General features: G+C 46.7%; 1 protein-coding gene across 4 annotated transcripts in view; it reads right to left on the bottom strand.

Annotated features, from left to right (window-relative positions):
* LOC141114803 (cyclic nucleotide-binding domain-containing protein 2-like) overlaps positions 1-18,655 on the bottom strand; it is a 218,222-nt gene that overhangs the window by 58,986 nt on the left and 140,581 nt on the right. For all 4 annotated transcript variants that reach the window (XM_073608422.1, XM_073608423.1, XM_073608424.1 and 1 more), the window contains 2 exons: positions 2,431-2,491; positions 1,541-1,688 (listed from right to left, as the gene is read on the bottom strand). In XM_073608422.1, coding sequence (XP_073464523.1) covers positions 1,541-1,688; positions 2,431-2,491 — 209 coding nt within the window. The remainder of the gene's footprint in view (positions 1-1,540; positions 1,689-2,430; positions 2,492-18,655) is intronic.

Raw genomic sequence — 18,655 nt, 5'->3', positions numbered from 1 at the left:
AGGCAACACTTTTTTTTCATGTTTGATAGAGTAAGGGTGGGTTATAGCCCCTGTCAGTTTATTTTTTACCATCCCTGTCCCATTGCAGAGATTTCCCTTCACTTCCTGCCCCATAGCCTAACAGGATGTCAGAGGAAATCTATGCAAATTGAGGGAATCCATTGCCCCCCCCCTCCCCCGGGGCCTCAGAACTAGTATCCCCACTCGAAAAATTCAGGGCAGGTCTTAAACAGCAAGGGGTGTGGCCTTGACAGGAAGGGGTGGATCATATTTAAATTAGGGGGTACACGAGTTTAGTCAGGCCTAGGCCAGCACAAAACCTAAATACACTACTGGGTACATCCCTGCATACCCTTTTGTGTGGTCACTGATCACCTTACCCTCTTCTTCAGGAAAATTCAAAATTCATACCCTTCAATTTTTTCCCAGCAAGTGTTTTTTTTTCCCTCTATCCATTTATATTTTATGTTGTGAAGGCTCTCACATTCATGTGTATCTCTATAGGTGACTGGTTGCCCAATCAGGTGACACACTTCCTTACCATGGACTCCCCCTTCACTGAAGTAAAGGATTGGGAGTGTCCAGCCTAAAGCCAGCCATACATGGTTCAAAATTCTGTAGGGTTTTTCCTAAATGATCAGTGCCACTGGTTGTCTCCCCACCATCAGAATACAATACCACAGTGGGAAGGATTACCCCATCCACCTTGAATCGGTGGATGTGGGAATCAGATCAGATCAAAATAAATGATTGATGTATGGGCTGTCTAAGCCTTCTGCTGTTGACCAGTTGGTCTTGTACAAACGTCTTTTTACAGAAATATTTTTCTTGAAGTCTATTGAAGGACAAAGATCCTCCATGTTACTATTTGCTCATAAAACTGAAGCATGATGGTTAGAGATTGAGTTATAACAATTTATGTTTGCCAGTGTCCCAACCTTCTGTAGACAGCAGTATAATCCAACTTTTTAGGAATTCCAAAAATCCTGCGTACCTCAATAGGCTTCAAGAAAAACATTTTACTGCAAAGTATAAAAATTATTCCAGCAATGGGCACCAGTGGCTTAAATTATCTTCTCACTATTTACACCTGAAGTTAGCTGGAGCTGAAAGCTGGGATCTTGGTCCTGGATGACGTAGTTACATGCTTAGTTAAATTTGTTGCACAAATATCAGAACCAGTTTTGCAAGCAAACAAAATGTCACCATCAGAGATTACTGCCTGTATTGTCAGCTCTATTTCTTAAAAAAATGATGGTGATGTTTTGTTCATCTTGCAGGAATGCTTCTGACATGTTTTAGAAATAGACCCCTAAGCTTAAGAAAGTTGGTGCTTGGAAAAAAGTGAGTAAGGAAAATTAAAATTGTAGGCAAGGGAAAACAAGTCAGATCTCCAAGGGAGTATTATAGGAAACTAGTAAGATAATTGCCCTGGGTGGACCCAATGCTAGCTCTTTAGTTAGCTCATTATTATGTGGACTCTCTTTTTGAACTTTCAGATCTACATTAATCCTATGCTATGTCAGTAAGTAAATCTTACTTTCCAGTAGATATGAAGAGCTGTCTGATTTCTCAAGCAAGAATGGAACTGTGGGAAGCCGGCTTACAATTGAGTAATAATTTCTGGAAGTTCCAGCTGCAGTATTCGGTCTGTCCGGAGTAAGATGAACAGCTATCTGACACTTTCCCTAGAATAAGAACAGAAAATCTTAAAATATCAGGTTTTCAGCTATATCTATTTAGCAGAGTTTTTATGTTTTAAAAGTAAATTCTATCAACTACAGTACATTGCAAAAATGCACCTAGTGTGCTGGGTATATGGATAAGAAAAATTAAGCTTCTTCTGGAAGCTTTAAAAGCACTTAAATGTTGCATGCAAATACAGCTGTTTTGCAAATGTGGGAATGGTTTTTAGTTCAATCCTATATTATTCGTTTTATAGTTTTCAGGTAACATAGAGAAAAATGGAAAGTGTTAAACCACTACACAACAGATATATAGTCATATGATTACAGTGCTTGGAAGAAACCCAAGGACTTGTAACAGAAGGGCACGGTTTTTATTTGTGGGTGAAGACCTCCATGCAGTAAAGCTGATTCTTTTCAGCAGCATCTAATCAGCACTGGCAGCCAATGGCTGTGAACACTGACTGGTTTGTTCTATTGGGGGGGGCAGTCCCCTTGTCAGAACACAATAGCTCAGCGGGGGGAGACCGATGTACTAATATCGGAAGGTTAGTACAATTGATAATGTGTACTAGGCATTAACAATTTATGCCTTTCAGGCCTAGAAAGCCACAAAGCCTCAATTAACTTTTATAAATATAATAGACGCTTCATTTAATGTGCTGTTATTTTATGTAAAATGTTATGTTTTTTGTTTCACATGGTATAATTAGGGATTTTCTAGTGAATTAAAGTAAGTACTTACAGATTTAATCAACACCAAAAATGATGATTTGGTGCTAGCTAAAACAACAGTTGTTCCGGCTCTGCAAAAAGAAAGAAAATAAAGACACAGACTTAGTAAAACAGGCTATAATGTACTTGTTACTGATGGATGCTGCAATGTAGAATTTGATATCTAATTTATTTAATGTACTTATTGTACAATGAAAATATGACAAGATAAAATACAGTGAAAGGGGCAAAGTTCAATAACCAATATTAAAGTGTAACTAAAGGCAAAACTTTTTTTTTCTTTTAGATAGAGTGAAGAGGGATTAGAACAGTTTTTGCTGTCAGTATCCCCATTAGGGAGATTCACCTTCTCTATTTGTCCTGTTTATTGTTATCATAGAATGTGAAAGTAGAAAATACATTACAAATTTTGGGTTGACATCAGAGCAGTGATAGAGGGGAAATTTTCCAAATTTTTCAAGGGACTTCCTCTTACTTCTTGTTTTGGCTATGGTACCAAAAGTGAATGGAAATCTCCCCTATGGGATGGCAAAAAAACTAACAGGGGTTATAACCCTCCCTACTCTATCCAAGATGAAAAAGAGTTTTTCCTATAGTTACACTTTAACTAATCAACAATTATCTTTTATTGCATTGACTTAAACAGTTCTAAAATTTGTTTTTATATTCATTTCACCTATTTTCCTTCCACACCACAAATCACTCTGAGTCAATAAGCCTCTACTGTATTTAACAAGGCTGTCATCCCGACATGTTTTTGGCACTTGGAGCTGAAGGGGGGAGTTGCAAATATTTTGAAGGAGGAAGATTGCTACTGAACGAGAAGACTGAAGCATAAAGGGAAACATCCCACAGAAGGTAAGTAATGCCTCTTGTGCTTATTTTGTATTTTCTTTGTAGATAGACATAGAGGTTGATTTATTAAAGGAAAATAGACTGTGCACTTTGCAAAGTGCAGTTGCACTCTGCAAGAGCAGTTGCTCCAGAGCTTAGTAAATGAGCAGAAGCTCTGCTGTTCTCCATCATCCAGTCACGTGGAAGCATAAATGCAGTATTTTTTATTTTCCTTGCATGTGATTGGGTATTCTTTGCAAACAGAAGCTTTACCTCATTTACTAAGCTCTGGAGCAACTGCCCCTGCAGAGTGCAACTGCACTTTGCAAACTACACAATCTTTAGTAAATCAACCCCATAGGCTTTAAGCATGTAGTAATTCCTCTTGCTCACACACTTAAGTTGAAATATAAATTTGTATATTCATTTTCACATTGTATTTCAATTATTTCTAGCCTACTTGTCAGGGATCTACCAGCACCAGACCGGGGCGCTTGCATGCGCCTATGCGCCGGCGCGCCCCTGTTCAGACACGGCATCAAGCTGCTACTGTTGCTGTGCATCAGCGCGGCGCTCGGGCGCTCGGGCGCACGCGCGCGTTCACGTTAGCGCCGGTTTGGCGCCATTTAGCACATAAAAGTTCCCCTGTTCCATGGGAACATCGCTGCTTCGTCTCAGCTCTGTGATTCTGCTTGAACCTGTATCTGATTGTCTGCTACCTGATTTGACCCGGCTTGTTTGACCATCCGACCTGCTCCAATCCCGACCCGGCCTGCCTGACCACTCTGCTGTTTGTATCTGCTACCGTTGCCAACCTCTGCCTGTTCACCGACTCTGCCTTGCCTGCTGTGATTACCTGTGCCAGTTACCTGCCGACCCGGACTGTCTGACTCTGCTTGTGCCTGCCGCACTACTTGCTGTTGCACCTTCAGCTTCAGCTCCTGTGATCCCTCACCTCCAGTGTGTCAAGTCTGCTGCTGTTCCAGTCTCCACTCACCTGCAGTCCTGCCATCCCAGGAGGGATCTCTGCCTCTACATCAGAGCCTATACTCCAACAGGCACTCCTACCCCACTGCGCTCAGGAGACCACTGTCCCCACTCCAGTGGCTCCTGAACCAGCGTTGTATGAGAGGTCTTCTCCTACAGTCAGGCTCTCCTACCAGGTACCTAACAGTACGAAGCAGCCATGACTGAGCCTGCAGGAGATACCTCTCCATTGAAAGAAATATGCACCCACCTTGCGGCCCTCACTCAAGCCGTACAATCCCTCCAGGATAACTACAACAGATTGGAGGGACAAGTCCAGAACCTTGCAGGACCTAACCCCCTGGCCTCCTCCTCAGCCGCAACCCCGGCACAGACGGCTCCTGGTCCTTCCGTTGTAATGCTTCCACCTGAACCAAAGGTTCCCACTCCTGATAGATTCTCTGGAGACCGGACCGGACGAAGTTTCGGGCTTTTCGCAATGCTTGCAAGCTCTTCTTCGCATTACAGCCCCGAACTTTCTCACTGGAGGCCACTAAGGTGGGGTTCGTGATCTCCCTCCTACAAGGGGAACCTCAGACCTGGGCTCATCGTCTACTTGAGGGGGACTCAGCACTAACCCAGTCCTTATCTTCTTTCTTTGAAGCCATGGCGCAAATATACGAAGACCCTCAACAGACTGCTACAGCTGAATCAGCTCTGTTCATGCTCCAGCAAGGCCGCAGATCTGCGGAGGACTATATCATGGACTTTAGACGTTGGAGTGCGGACACTCAGTGGAATGATGCGGCCCTGCGTCACCAGTTCCGCTTGGGCCTATCTGAAGGATTAAAGGACGAACTTGCCCGAGTGGATGTACCAGATACTCTTGAGGCTTTGATTAACTTGACTATTCAAATCGACCGACGTATCCGGTAACGTCGATCTGAACGATCTGCTTTACAATCCCGCCCGATTTGGATGACAGCCAGAGCACCACTTCCGGCAACACACTATGTACCCCCATCCAGTTCAAATCCAGCTAATGCCACGCCTGACTCTGCAGAACCTATGCAATTAGGACTGATGCGACCTGCCTTATCGCCTGAAGAACGGGCCCGACGCCGGCAACTCAATCTGTGCCTCTACTGCGGTGGGACTGGGCACTATGTCCTGAACTGTCCAGTCAAAAGAAGTAAGTGCCCGTCTTCCGTGTATACCAGTCTCTCTGCTCTGTCTGCGAATTCTACCCACATTGCCCTTCCTCTGTCTTTGCAGCTGCAAGAAGGGACGATAACGATCAACGCCATCATTGATTCCGGAGCATGCAGTTGCTTTATTGATTCAAATTTTGCCAGCCAGCATAATATCCCATTACGAACCAAGACCCATGGACTCGCTGTATTTCTAGCTGATGGATCCCGCATCAGATCGGGACAAGTAACCCAGGAAACCTTGCCTCTGCCTGCTTCTACTTCCTCCCAACACATGGAACTGCTGGTTCTTGATGCCATCTCCTCTCCTATGTTTCCCATCATCCTGGGCATTCCTTGGCTGCAGGCCCACAATCCATACATTCATTGGACATCTGGAGAAGTGAAATTCTCATCTTCTTACTGTCATGAACACTGTTTTAAGAAAGATTCGGATTCCTCATCCACCCTACTTTGTTTGGACACCGACCAGAAACTTTGTCAGGTCATACCTAAACAGTATCATGAATTCATTGATGTTTTCAGTAAAAAGGGGGCAGACTCTCTTCCACCTCATCGCCTCTACGATTGCCCCATTGAATTGCTGCCAGGATCCGAAATACCATTTGGAAGCAATTTTCCATTTTCAGAGAAAGAACAGGAAGTACTAAAGACATATATAGATGAGAACCTGGCCAAGGGTTTTATACGCCACTCTACCTCTCCAGCTGGTGCCGGGATATTTTTTGTCACCAAGAAGGACAAGTCTCTCCGTCCGTGTATAGACTATCGTGAACTAAACAAAATCACGGTCAAAAATCGGTATCCTCTACCCTTTTTTTTTTTTTTGAAAATCTTTTTATTGAGTATAAGACATACAAACAATTAACAACAATTAAACCTGCCACAGCATTGGGACTAGACCCACGCAGGAGTCAGTGCCAGCCGGCCATTGGGCTGCATCCAGCATTAATATCATACATCTGTAGCATGTCCGAAAGAAAAAAAAACAATAACAAACAAACCTAGTGCGGTATTGGCTCCTGCTCAATTAAGTATTTCAGGATCAGATTTATCAGCTGAGATTCATGGGACAATATTAGATGTCAAATAAACCCTTTTCCGAGGTTACATTACCATAAAATCAACCAATGTATCAGTATCACTTTCTCCCGTAGACTGGTATTATGTACCTGTTCAATCAGTCTGCGGTTGCCGTGGAGGCCTCAGCTAGCCATTTGGCCCACACTCTATCATATTTTTTGGGGCATCCCCTATTTTGATAGGTTTCCTTATAGAGTGGTATTACTTTATTGACATGTGTTTTCCATAGCAATATGGATGGCGGGGCATGTTTTTTCCAGCAGAGAGTGATCATTTTCCTTGCATAAAAGAGCAAGAGCCCTATGAGGGTTCTCTCTGCTATCTTGGGGGCTAATTCTTCCACTAAACCTAGAAGGCAGATCTGCGGGGTCGGGGCTATGTCCGTTTTTACCACTTCTTGTATTACAGATATTACTTCTGACCAGTAGTTTTTAATTGCTGGACAGGACCAGAAAATATGTATAAAATCACCTGGATCCCCAGTACATCTCCAACACTCCGAGGACAGGGAGGTTCTCATCTTATGCAATCTATATGGGGTGAGATATGCCCGATGTAGTATTTTGTATTGTATGAGACGGTCTCGAAGTGAGACCAGGATTTTGAAGGGGAATTCCCACATGTCCTCCCAATCCTCGGAGTCCAGTGTCGGGATATCCTGTGTCCATTGCTGCCGGAGCTTTGACAGATCTGGAGAGGAAACTCTTAGGAGATGTGCATAAAGGACTGAGGTCGGTTTCTTGGTACATTCATATCTTGTGACCCTCTCCAGATCGGATTGCACTATTTGCGTGTCGTTGGGTATTATTTGGGCTTTGAACGCATGAGACAGTTGCATATAGCGAAATAGATGCGAGGGAGGCACATTGTATTGGGATACCAGGTGATTGAAGGAGTGTATGGCGGTGCCGGTGGTGAGGTCAGATATCAGTTTAAGACCGCATTTGGCCCATATTTTAGGGTCTGGTAATGAGTAGAGATGGGGTAGGGTAGGGTTGTTCCAAAGGGGGGTGTGCGGGGAGACTGCATTTCGTGGGAACTTCTCGAGTTCCAGTCCTGCCCTCCAGGCCCTTAGAGTCGTGTGCATGGAGGTGGTCAAATCATATGGAGCCTTGGGACCTCGAAGCGGTAAATATGTAAGGGCTTCCACAGAGCGAACCACCGCAGCCTCCAGAACCGCAGCGGGGTTGGACGCATCCGGTACTAGCCACCAAACTGCCGTGACCAGCTGGGCTGCCAGAAAATATTTCTGGCAGTCTGGGAATGCCAGCCCCCCCTGCGACACCGGACGCATTAGTGTGGATAGTTTAAATCTAGGGGGATATGGACCCCAGAGGAAGGAGGAGAAAATTTGGTTCAATTTCTTGAAAAATGAGCGAGGTATCCATTGTGGGGAATTACGAAATAGGTATGTAAATTTAGGTATGATTTTCATTTTAATTAAGTTAATGCGGCCCAATAGGGATAGAGGAAGGTTCTCCCAAGCTTTGAGTTTGGCCTTGACTACTTGGACTACCGGGTCTAGGTTAAGGGGGATAAAGCTGGATGCGTCTCTCGAGACGCGTACCCCTAAGTACACCATTTCGTCCACCCACTGCATCTGCAGATCCTGCGGGGCCAGTCTTTTTGCCTCAGTGTCAATAGCCAGCAACTGGGATTTTGTCCAGTTCACCCTTAATCCTGTTACTTTGGAGAATTCAGTCAATACTTGCAGCGCTCCTCTAAGAGAGGAGTCCGCGTCGTTCAGAAAGAGGAGGAGGTCGTCCGCATACAGAGCTACCCTCTCCTCCAGCCAGGCTATTTTTAATCCTTTTATATGGGGTGAGACCCGCAGTGCCTCCGCCACTGGTTCCATAGCTATTGCGAATAATGCCGGAGAGAGGGGGCAGCCCTGCCTTGTACCCCTGGACAGCGGGAAGGGGGGAGAAACATTTCCTCCCAATCTGATTGCTGCCTTCGGGGATTTGTATAAAGTTTGCAGCCAGGCAATAAAAACCAACGGAAATCCCATCCTCCGCAGGGTTTCCCAGAGAAATGGCCATTCGATTGAATCGAATGCCTTTTCGATATCGAAGGAGGCAACCGTTCTAGTGCCCACATTGTCATGTATGGCATGTAAATTGGTGAATAATCTGCGGAGGTTAATATCCGTTGACCTGTGTGCCATGAACCCAGTCTGATCTGTGTCTACAATAGAGGGCAGAAGTGGGTTGAGTCTAACAGTAATTAGTTTAGATAAGATTTTGAAATCAGTGTTAAGAAGTGCAATGGGCCTGTATGAGGCGCACCGTTTGGGATCTTTATTGGGCTTAAGGATTAGAATAATGTGTGCATCTGCCATAGATGGTGGGAGCGCTCCCTCCCCCAGACATCGGGTATACAGGTCCGCCAACAGGGGGGCCAGCAGATCCGCATGAGACCGATAAAATTCGACGGGTAAACCATCAGGACCCGGTGCCTTCCCAACCGCCAGTGCATTAATGATAGCATGTACCTCCTCCGCAGTGATAGGCCTAACCAGATGGGACCTCTCCTCATCCGAGAGCCACCCCAGAGCCAGGGGGTCCAGGAGAGGCGCCATCTCGCCAGGGGTCACATCCCGAGGGAGTGTGGTACTGTATAGTGCCTGATAAAAGGCCTGAAACTCCTTTAGGATACCTTCTTGGGACGTAATAGATTCACCCGTGGGAGAGATCAGTTCGGGGATCAGAGTTATGGGGGTGTCATGATGGGACATCATTGCCAGTAGTCTGCCATTTCTATCCCCCTGCTCAAAGAATCTTTGTTTGGTGTGGAATACCTCTAAGCGTGTAACCTCAGTGAGATGGAGGTGGAGATCTCTCTTTGCGGACTGCAGCTGTTCAAAGTTGGAAACCGAGGGGTCAGACCCGTAAGTGGCTGATGCCGCTTCAATCTCCCCCTCCAACTGCCTTGTGTTGGCTTGTTGATTTACTTTCACCGCCTTAATTGCTGACATGTAGTGTCCTCTAGTGAACGCCTTGAAGGCGTCCCAAACTATGGGTGGAGAGGATGACCCCGCGTTATGTTCCCAGAATTCGCGCAGTGTTTGTGGAGTCTGCCCTGAAATCTCCTCATGGGAGATCCAGTGGGCCCCAAGGCGCCACATGGAGCCACTGCGTTTGTTTCTGGTCCGCATAGTGATCTTGAGAGGGGAATGATCAGATAGCCCGCTAGGTAGGTATGTTGCTTCCACTATATCATTTAGCATAAGTTGATTTGCAAACGCATAATCAATTCTAGAGGAGGTTTTATATGAGGTAGAAAAACATGAATATGCTTTAGTCTGGGGGTGTAACCACCTCCATACCTCAGTAACCCCTGCTGAAAGTGTCCACCCCAGCAGGTCCCCAGTAGAGGACTGCGAAGGCGTGGGCCTATCCAGATCAGGGGAGAGGGTATTATTGAAGTCCCCTAGGATTAACAATTTAGCTGGACAGTACGGGGTAATCCTCTCCAAAATAGTGTATAGCACCTCCGGTTTGAAAGGTGGTGGGATATAAACTCCTACTATGATATACCTTTGTTGCCAGGCCGTCAATACCAAAATCACAAATTTGCCATGAGGGTCTGTATGAACCGCCTCAACAGTACACGGGTAGGATTTATTTATCAGTATAGAGACCCCCCTGGCATATGAGGAATACGTGGCATGGAAAGTTTTCTGCACCCAGGGCTTTTTCAAGGCCATCAGTTTGCCACCCGTCAAGTGGGTCTCCTGTAGGATCAGCACCTGTGGGTTGTGCGACTTGACATACTGGAACATCAGTGCCCTTTTAAATTTGGAGTTGAGGCCTCTGACATTCCAGGATATCACCGACATTGTTTCCTGATCACGTGACTCCATGATACCAGGGGAGAATTGCTAACCTCTGGGTGAATGCGTCCCAACTGAAACCCACCCGATGAGTGTATTTAGAGCCAGGGCCAACCGCACATAACATAGAAAACATAGCAACCAATTTAAATCTTCCCAAGCACCAGGTGCTTATCCTACCATTTCCCAACATCCCCCGAAACAACATGGGGGAGGTCAGGAAGCGGCCTATACCCAAAAAAAAAACCAAAACACTATGCCTGTGAACCTGGTAGTCAGGTCACAGTGCAGTCTTCATTAACACTGAGCTGAATTTAAGCTCGACTTGAATAGTAAATGTCTCTTACTGGAGGCTCAAAATTCCTGGGATCGCCCCAGCTAGTGTTCAGCCTCTAACAGTAGGTGAGGGTTAGGGGATATGTATCCCAACACAGCCAGGAGAACCAGGTGATCTGGAGCAGTTGTATAGTACCGCCGGTTGGTGGAGTTCTCCAGATAGGTAGAAAAAAAAAAAAAAAATCAAACCCGGCCCTCCGCTCTGAGAGATAAGATCAAAACTAACAAAAAACAAAAAACTGGGAGGGGGGGGGGGTTACGTGTAGAGGTACACTTGAGGTAACTCCGATGTTTACAGACAGTTTAGTAGGATAGATCAAAACCAGGATGTGGAAGATCCGTGCATTAGATGACTTATTGAGGAAAAACTTTTAGCGCAAATTGGTCAGCCAGTCGTCAGCATCCGCTGGGTTGTCAAAGAAGCGGGTCGCTCCATCATGTTGGACTCGTAAGCGGCTTGGGTAGAGCATGCCATATTTAATGTTCTTGTCTCTGAGTCGTCTGCGGACATCATTGAAGGTTTTCCTCTTCCTCTGCAGATCGGCCGAGAAGTCAGGGAAAAGAAGAATAGAGGAGTTGCAATGTTTGAGCGTGGGGTGTTTGCGGGCTTCCGAGAGAATCCTATCCCTGTCCCGATAGTTAAGGAAGCGGACCAAAAAAGGCCTGGGAGGACTTCCTGGGATGACACGGCCCGTGGGCACCCGGTGGGCCCTTTCAACAACGTATGTAGGAGGAACGTCCGTGAAGCCCAATAGGTTTTTAAAGAACTCCTCTGCGAATACAGCAGGGTGGTCCCCTTCTTCTCCTTCAGGCAGACCCAGGACTCTAACATTATTGCGCCTCAGCCTGTTTTCGGCGTCGTCCGATTTTGCGACAAGGGACTGTACTGTGCGCTGCAATTCGGCAATAGAGGTGGCATGGGTGGCCGTAAGATCTTCGGTGGCAGATACTCTGGACTCGGTTTCGGTCATTCTCCCCCTTATTTTATCGAGGTCGTTCCGTATAAGGTTACACTCCTCAGCGAGGTGGTCGATGCGTACCAGCAGCGAGGTCCTACTTCGCTCGATCGCATCAAGGATCGTGGCCGTACTGTCTTGAGGCGGTGGAGCTGATCCCTCTGCCATTGGAGCCGGGCCAGGGTCCATTTCCAGGTCGGCCAGCAAGGCCCGAAGCCGCCCCACTAGTATTGGGTCGGTCTGTGGGGAAGATGACAGCGGTAGCCTGGACTGTGCGTCGGTCTTTGTGGTTTTGGAGGACCCCCTCCCTTTTTTGGAGGAGGAGGACATCAGATAGTTCACCCCGAGAGCCCTCTATATGGGATTTTTATCCGTGCCCAGGTGAGCGTGCAGGAGGCAGTTAGAGGGCGATCAATCTGGCAGCAGGCGCTGAGCCCCAGGAGCGAACGCGCTGGGCCGGTCGTCAGTGTTCACCAGCAGCTCCTAACTTCACCGCAGACACAAGGCAGGGACCAGGTGGTGAGGATGTGAAGCTGGGGGCACTAGGGTGGAGAGGGTCCAGGGCAGTGAGAGAGGCAGAAGAAGGCAGATGATATACACTAGGCCCCTGGAGTTTTCAGCCGGTTCAGGTAAGCAGTCTCTGCTGGGCAGCACACCAGGCCTTGGCAGGGGGGTGGATGGATGGCAGGAGTGTGGATGGATGGCAGGGCAGGAGGTGACAGATGGTCCACGCGCCCGAGTTCGCGCAGGCCGGCCGCGGCGCCCCCCCGGCGGGGTAGCGGCTCAGGAAACACCGGTGCTTTGTAGGCTGTACTAGGCCGCGGCCGCCACGGACGTCCCCAGCAGCCAAACGGGCCTCCGGACCGCACTAGGCAGGTGGATGGGCAGGCAGATGTGGATGGATGGATCCCCGGCGGGATGGCTTCTCAGGAAATGCCGGTGCTTTGTAGGCCGTACTAGGCCGCGCCAGGCCGCGGCCGCCACGGACCTCCCCAGCAGCCAAACGGGCCTCCGGACCGCACCAGGCAGGTGGATGGGCAGGCAGATGTGGATGGATGGATGGAGGACAGTCCCTTACCTCCAGTCCGGTCGGGATCAGATCTCCTCCGAGTGGCTCAGGCCTACAAGATGGCGGCGGCCGCAGGTGCCTGGAGTCTATGGTGAGTAGACGGCCCCAGGGGGGATAGACTCCGCAATTTTGCCCCAGGACAAGGCAGGGGACACCAAGGAATGGGCTGGCAGGGTGTCAGCCTGATTTGACAAGTCGGATGCACGGATGGCGAAGGATTACATCAGGATGCCCGGAGCTCCCCAGATACACGTCTTCCTGTGTTCACATCAGGACACGCCCCCATCCTCTACCCTTGATACCTGAACTCTTCCAAAAATTAAGGACTGCCGTCATTTTCACTAAACTTGACCTGAGAGGGGCATATAATTTGATCCGTATCCGGGCTGGGCATGAGTGGAAGACAGCATTCCGAACGCGATTCGGGCATTATGAATACCTGGTCATGCCCTTTGGACTCTGCAATGCCCCTGCGACCTTTCAACACCTGATTAACGATGTCCTCAGGGACTTTCTAGATGTGTTTGTAATCACATACTTGGACGATATCTTGATTTTTTCAGAATCCCGTGAGTTGCATCAAGAACATGTCCGCAGGGTGTTGGGTCGTCTCCGCTTACACAGCCTGTACGCGAAAGCGGAGAAATGTGAGTTCGAACAACAGAGCACTCAATTTCTGGGGTTAATAATCTCTGCAACAGGCATCAAGATGGACCCACAAAAGGTTTCCGCTGTTCTGGACTGGCCGGTACCCTTGGACAAGAAGGGAATTCAGCGGTTTGTGGGGTTTGCGAACTTCTACAGAAAGTTCATCAGGGGGTTCTCAGCCATAATTGCACCCATCACGCAGTTAACCAAACAAAATACCCGTTTTTCCTGGAACCAACTTGCCCAAGACGCCTTCGAAAATCTCAAAAGATTGTTTACTTCAGCACCTATCCTCAGTCACCCTGAACCATCTCTACCGTTTATTTTAGAGGTTGATGCCTCCGAGATTGCGGTAGGTGCGATTCTTTCACAACGTAAAGGTAGCAAGGAGATAATGCATCCTGTAGGGTTCTTCTCCCGTAAACTCTCCCCTGCGGAGAGGAATTATGACGTTGGTGACCGAGAGCTTCTCGCCATTAAGACTGCACTGGAAGAGTGGAGGTACCTGTTGGAGGGGGCTATGCATCCAGTACTAATTTATACTGACCATAAGAACTTGGAATACTTACGATCTGCCAAACGACTGAAGCCTCGACAAGCCCGCTGGGCTCTGTTTTTCTCACGTTTCTCCTTCCATATCACCTTCCGTCCAGGCTCAAAAAATATTAAACCGGATGCATTATCACGTATGCACGACAATCCTAAGGACTTATCTACTCCTGACACCATCTTACCCGCAAACAGTTTTTTACTGCTACAAACAGATTTACTTTCCCTGATTAAGGAAGCATCCTCTGAGTCAGCCGGGCCTACTGGGATTTCTTTAGTAAGAAGAGATGGTCTGTTCTGGAAGGGAAGCCAAATTTTCGTTCCTGATGATGTTCGGGTCAGGGTTTTGACACTTCTCCACGATCATCCATTGGCGGGCCACTTTGGAGTTCGCAAGACCCTGGAACTAGTGCAGCGTACATTCTGGTGGCCCAATCTGAAAGACTTTTGTGAAAAGTATGTCAGTTCCTGTCCCATCTGCATTCAGAATAAGTCATCCAGGAATCGAGCTTGGGGCCTATTGAAGCCGTTGCCTGTACCCGACAGACCATGGAAAATGATTTCTATGGATTTTTTTGTGGAGCTTCCATGTTCTGAAGGGTGCTCAGCCATCTTTGTAGTAGTGGACCGTCTAACCAAAATGGCTCATTTTCTACCTTTAAGGGGAACCCCGTCTGCCACCGAAACTGCTCGCATATTTGTCAAGGAGATCATCAGACTTCATGGAGTACCTGTAAACATAGTTTCTGATAGAGGGGTTCAATTCACCTCACGTTTTTGGAGATCCCTGTGTGAAACCCTAAAGATTGAATTGGCCTTGTCCTCGGCCTATCATCCTCAAACGAACGGTCAGACTGAAAGGACTAATCAGACCCTGGAACAATACATCAGATGTTTCACATCTTTCACACAAGATGATTGGGTATCTCTACTACCCTTAGCAGAATTTGCCTACAATAATGCCAAACATTCTGCCACCGGTCAATCTCCTTTTTTCGCCAATTATGGCTTTCACCTAACCTTTCTACCTGATTTCCTTTCAGAGTCTTTGGTTCCAGCAGTACAAAGTACAGTGGAGTTCCTCAGTCACAACAGCCGGTTGTTGCAGGAAACAGTGTCCAAGGCTCAGGCAGATGGTAAGAGAATCTTCGACCGGAAAAGAAGGGGGGAGCTGAACCTACAAATTGGCGACCAGGCATGGCTTTCTACCGTTAATATCAAATTAGCATGTCCTTCTAAGAAGTTGGCACCTAGATTCATGGGACCCTTTCCAGTTAGAAGGAAAATCAATGAAGTATCTTATGAACTGACTTTACCTGATTCATTTAAAATTCATCCGGTATTCCATGTATCTCTGCTCAAACCTGCTGTATCTGATCCCTTTCCTACTAGGGGGACAAGACCTCCTGAACCTGTTGTAATTAATGGCAGCGAGGAATTTGAGGTTGAGGCTATCCTTGATTGTAGAAGAAGGCAAGGGCAAAACCAATTCTTAATCAAGTGGAAAGGCTACGGCCCAGAAAGTAACTCGTGGGAACCGGACAGTAATGTGCATGCTAGGCGTTTAGTACGCGCCTATTTTTCTGCTCATCCTGAGAAAAAAAGGTTGTTGGGCATCCGGAGGCTGCCCCTTGGGGGGGGCAATGTCAGGGATCTACCAGCACCAGACCGGGGCGCTTGCATGCGCCTATGCGCCGGCGCGCCCCTGTTTAGACACGGCATCAAGCTGCTACTGTTGCCGTGCATCAGCGCGGCGCTCGGGCGCGCGCGGGTGCGCGGCGCGGGTGCGTGCGCGCGCGTTCGCGTTAGCGCCGGTTTGGCGCCATTTAGCACATAAAAGTTCCCCTGTTCCATGGGAACATCGCTGCTTCGTCTCAGCTCTGTGATTCTGCTTGAACCTGTATCTGATTGTCTGCTACCTGATTTGACCCGGCTTGTTTGACCATCCGACCTGCTCCAATCCTGACCCAGCCTGCCTGACCACTCTGCTGTTTGTATCTGCTACCGTTGCCAACCTCTGCCTGTTCACCGACTCTGCCTTGCCTGCTGTGATTACCTGTGCCAGTTACCTGCCGACCCGGACTGTCTGACTCTGCTTGTGCCTGCCGCTCTACTTGCTGTTGCACCTTCAGCTTCAGCTCCTGTGATCCCTCACCTCCAGTGTGTCAAGTCTGCTGCTGTTCCAGTCTCCACTCACCTGCAGTCCTGCCATCCCAGGAGGGATCTCTGCCTCTACATCAGAGCCTATACTCCAACAGGCACTCCTACCCCACTGCGCTCAGGAGACCACTGTCCCCACTCCAGTGGCTCCTGAACCAGCGTTGTATGAGAGGTCTTCTCCTACAGTCAGGTTCTCCTACCAGGTACCTAACACTACTCCAATTATTATGAACAATCTTGAACTTTGTAAACTGGGTACATACTGTACCATAAATACAGTTGCCCCGCTACCCAAGATAAGTTTAGAATACACTGAGTAGGATCAATGGGAAGCAGCTTGCTATGGGGGCAACCCAGCTGAGCCACAGCTCCATGTGTCCATTCAGACACAGAGCCCTGTCCCGGCCCCGTCCTTTCTTTCTTCTGATTGGCTGATTGACTTTGATTGACAGCACCAGGAGCCAATGACGTCGCTGCTGTGTCTCAGCCAACCAGGAAGGAGAATCTCGGACAACTGAGACATTCGTGGACATCGCTGGACAGAGAGGGACCTCAGGTAAGTGTTAGGGGGGCTGAGGGGGGCTGCTGCATGCAGAAGGCTTTTTATCTTAATGCATAGAATGCATTAAGATAAAAAACCCTTCTGCCTTTACAACCCCTTTAATCAACTAAGCTCATGGCTCATTCCTATCTGCCTTGCTGCTGCTGGTTATGAAGTCAGACGCAATGGGGTTGATTTACTAAAACGGGAAAGCGCAAAATCTGATGCAACTGTGCATGGTAGCCAATCAGCTTCTAACTTCAGCTTGTTCAATATAGCTTTGATAATAAAATCTGGAAGCTGATTGGTTTCTGTGCAGAGCTGCACCAGATTTTTCACTCTCCAGTCTTAGTAAATCAACCCCGGTGCTACATGCCCTGCAACAGTCATTTACATGAGTCCTTCCAAATTATAAGAGGCAACATAATTTTATATTGCTGATGTCACCATGATGTCAGAGATTGCCAAAAAATCAGAAAGACTAATCAGAACCTCAGTACTTTGTGGAACACAAGTTTACCTATAAATAGATTCTCAGAAACAGACAAACATTACAGGAAATAAATTTAGATTAATAGAATATAGCATGCTGGAGATACCTTGTTTTTTTCCATTTGTACTGTGTTACCTTGTTTGTGTATTTTTATATTTTGATTATCTGGGCTAAATCTGCAATGAAACTATGTGAAAATCTTAAATATAATCGCCTACAATGACTAGATTTAATCTTGTTGTTCTTGATTCAGTTTATCAGTAGTCATTCTTTTAGCAATACCAGGCTTGCAATGATCAACGTTAATTTCTGACATAGGTCAAAATAAAGTACCTGTAATAAATTTAGATAAACATCCATTTAAATGTTGTTCTTTTATTTTATTGTTAATGATATTTAGGCCTATCATTCATGGTTACCAAGGTTTGAAGAATACACATGCAGGCAGTTTTGTGTAAATGTTAAAATGCTGAGGAAATGAGGCATTGCTAATTCTATTTGTTGAGGAAATGTGAAGAAACATGCACTATTGTGCCTCAGAGAAACCATCAGACCAAATCTGCCTTAAACTGGCACCAGATCAAAAACTGTAATACATTTTGGGTGCTGAATGTTTTCTCTATCTCTCTCTAAATATATAAAAGTGATAAGAGAGAGAAGCCAGTTGGTAGCCATGAACTTGACTGCCCCTCCTGCATTAGACTAAGTTCACACTTGCTAAAAAATACTACAGTAATGTGAACCATCACACCTATAGTGTTAATGTACGTTTTTGATGTATTTATATATACGCTAAAGACACATTTATAAACTTGGATGGAAGGAACTGACAAGCTTCAACTCCTACCAGACTCAACATGTAGCTTCAATTTTACTGCACATTTTTCAAATGTGAACAGCTCCATCCGCTGTTCACATTTGGGAGGTGCAAAAAAGGCATGGAAAGCCAAAACACCAGCTGAAATCTATCGTAATTAGAAAGCAATCCTGCCCTTTGTCAGTGCAAATTAATATCAGCTAGTTCAGTCTCAACCAATGGCTTATAAAAAGGTGTCTCATTACCAAGGTGTCACTCAAGAAAGATCTCATGATGGGTAAAAGCAAAGAGCTCTCTCAAGACCTTCGCAACCTTATTGTTGCAAAACATACTGATGGCATTGGTTACAGACGGATTTCTAAACTTGTGAATGTACCTGTGAGCACTATTGGCGCCATAATCCAGAAGTGAAAAGAATATAATTTCATCATAAACCTGCCACTACCAGGTGCTCCTCGCAAGATTTTTGTCAGAGGAGTGAAAAGAATTATCAAAAGAGTTGTCCAAGAGTCAAGGAGAGCTTCAGAAAGACCTGGAATTAGCAGGTACAATTTTCAAAGAAAACAATAAATAATGCACGCAACTGCCATGGCCTGTATGCACAATCACCACGCAAGACTCCATTGCTATAGAAAAAGCATGATGAAGCTCGTTTAAAGTTTGCTGCACAACATTTAGACAAACCTGTGAATTACTGGGAGAGTATAGTCTGGTCAGATGAGACCAAAATTGAACTC

The sequence above is a fragment of the Aquarana catesbeiana genome, linkage group LG01 (genome assembly GCF_042186555.1).
Source record: "Aquarana catesbeiana isolate 2022-GZ linkage group LG01, ASM4218655v1, whole genome shotgun sequence".
In the NCBI taxonomy this organism is placed as follows: domain Eukaryota; kingdom Metazoa; phylum Chordata; class Amphibia; order Anura; family Ranidae; genus Aquarana; species Aquarana catesbeiana.
The sequence above is the reverse complement of the archived record's forward strand: the minus strand, read 5'-3'. Positions and strand labels throughout refer to the sequence as shown.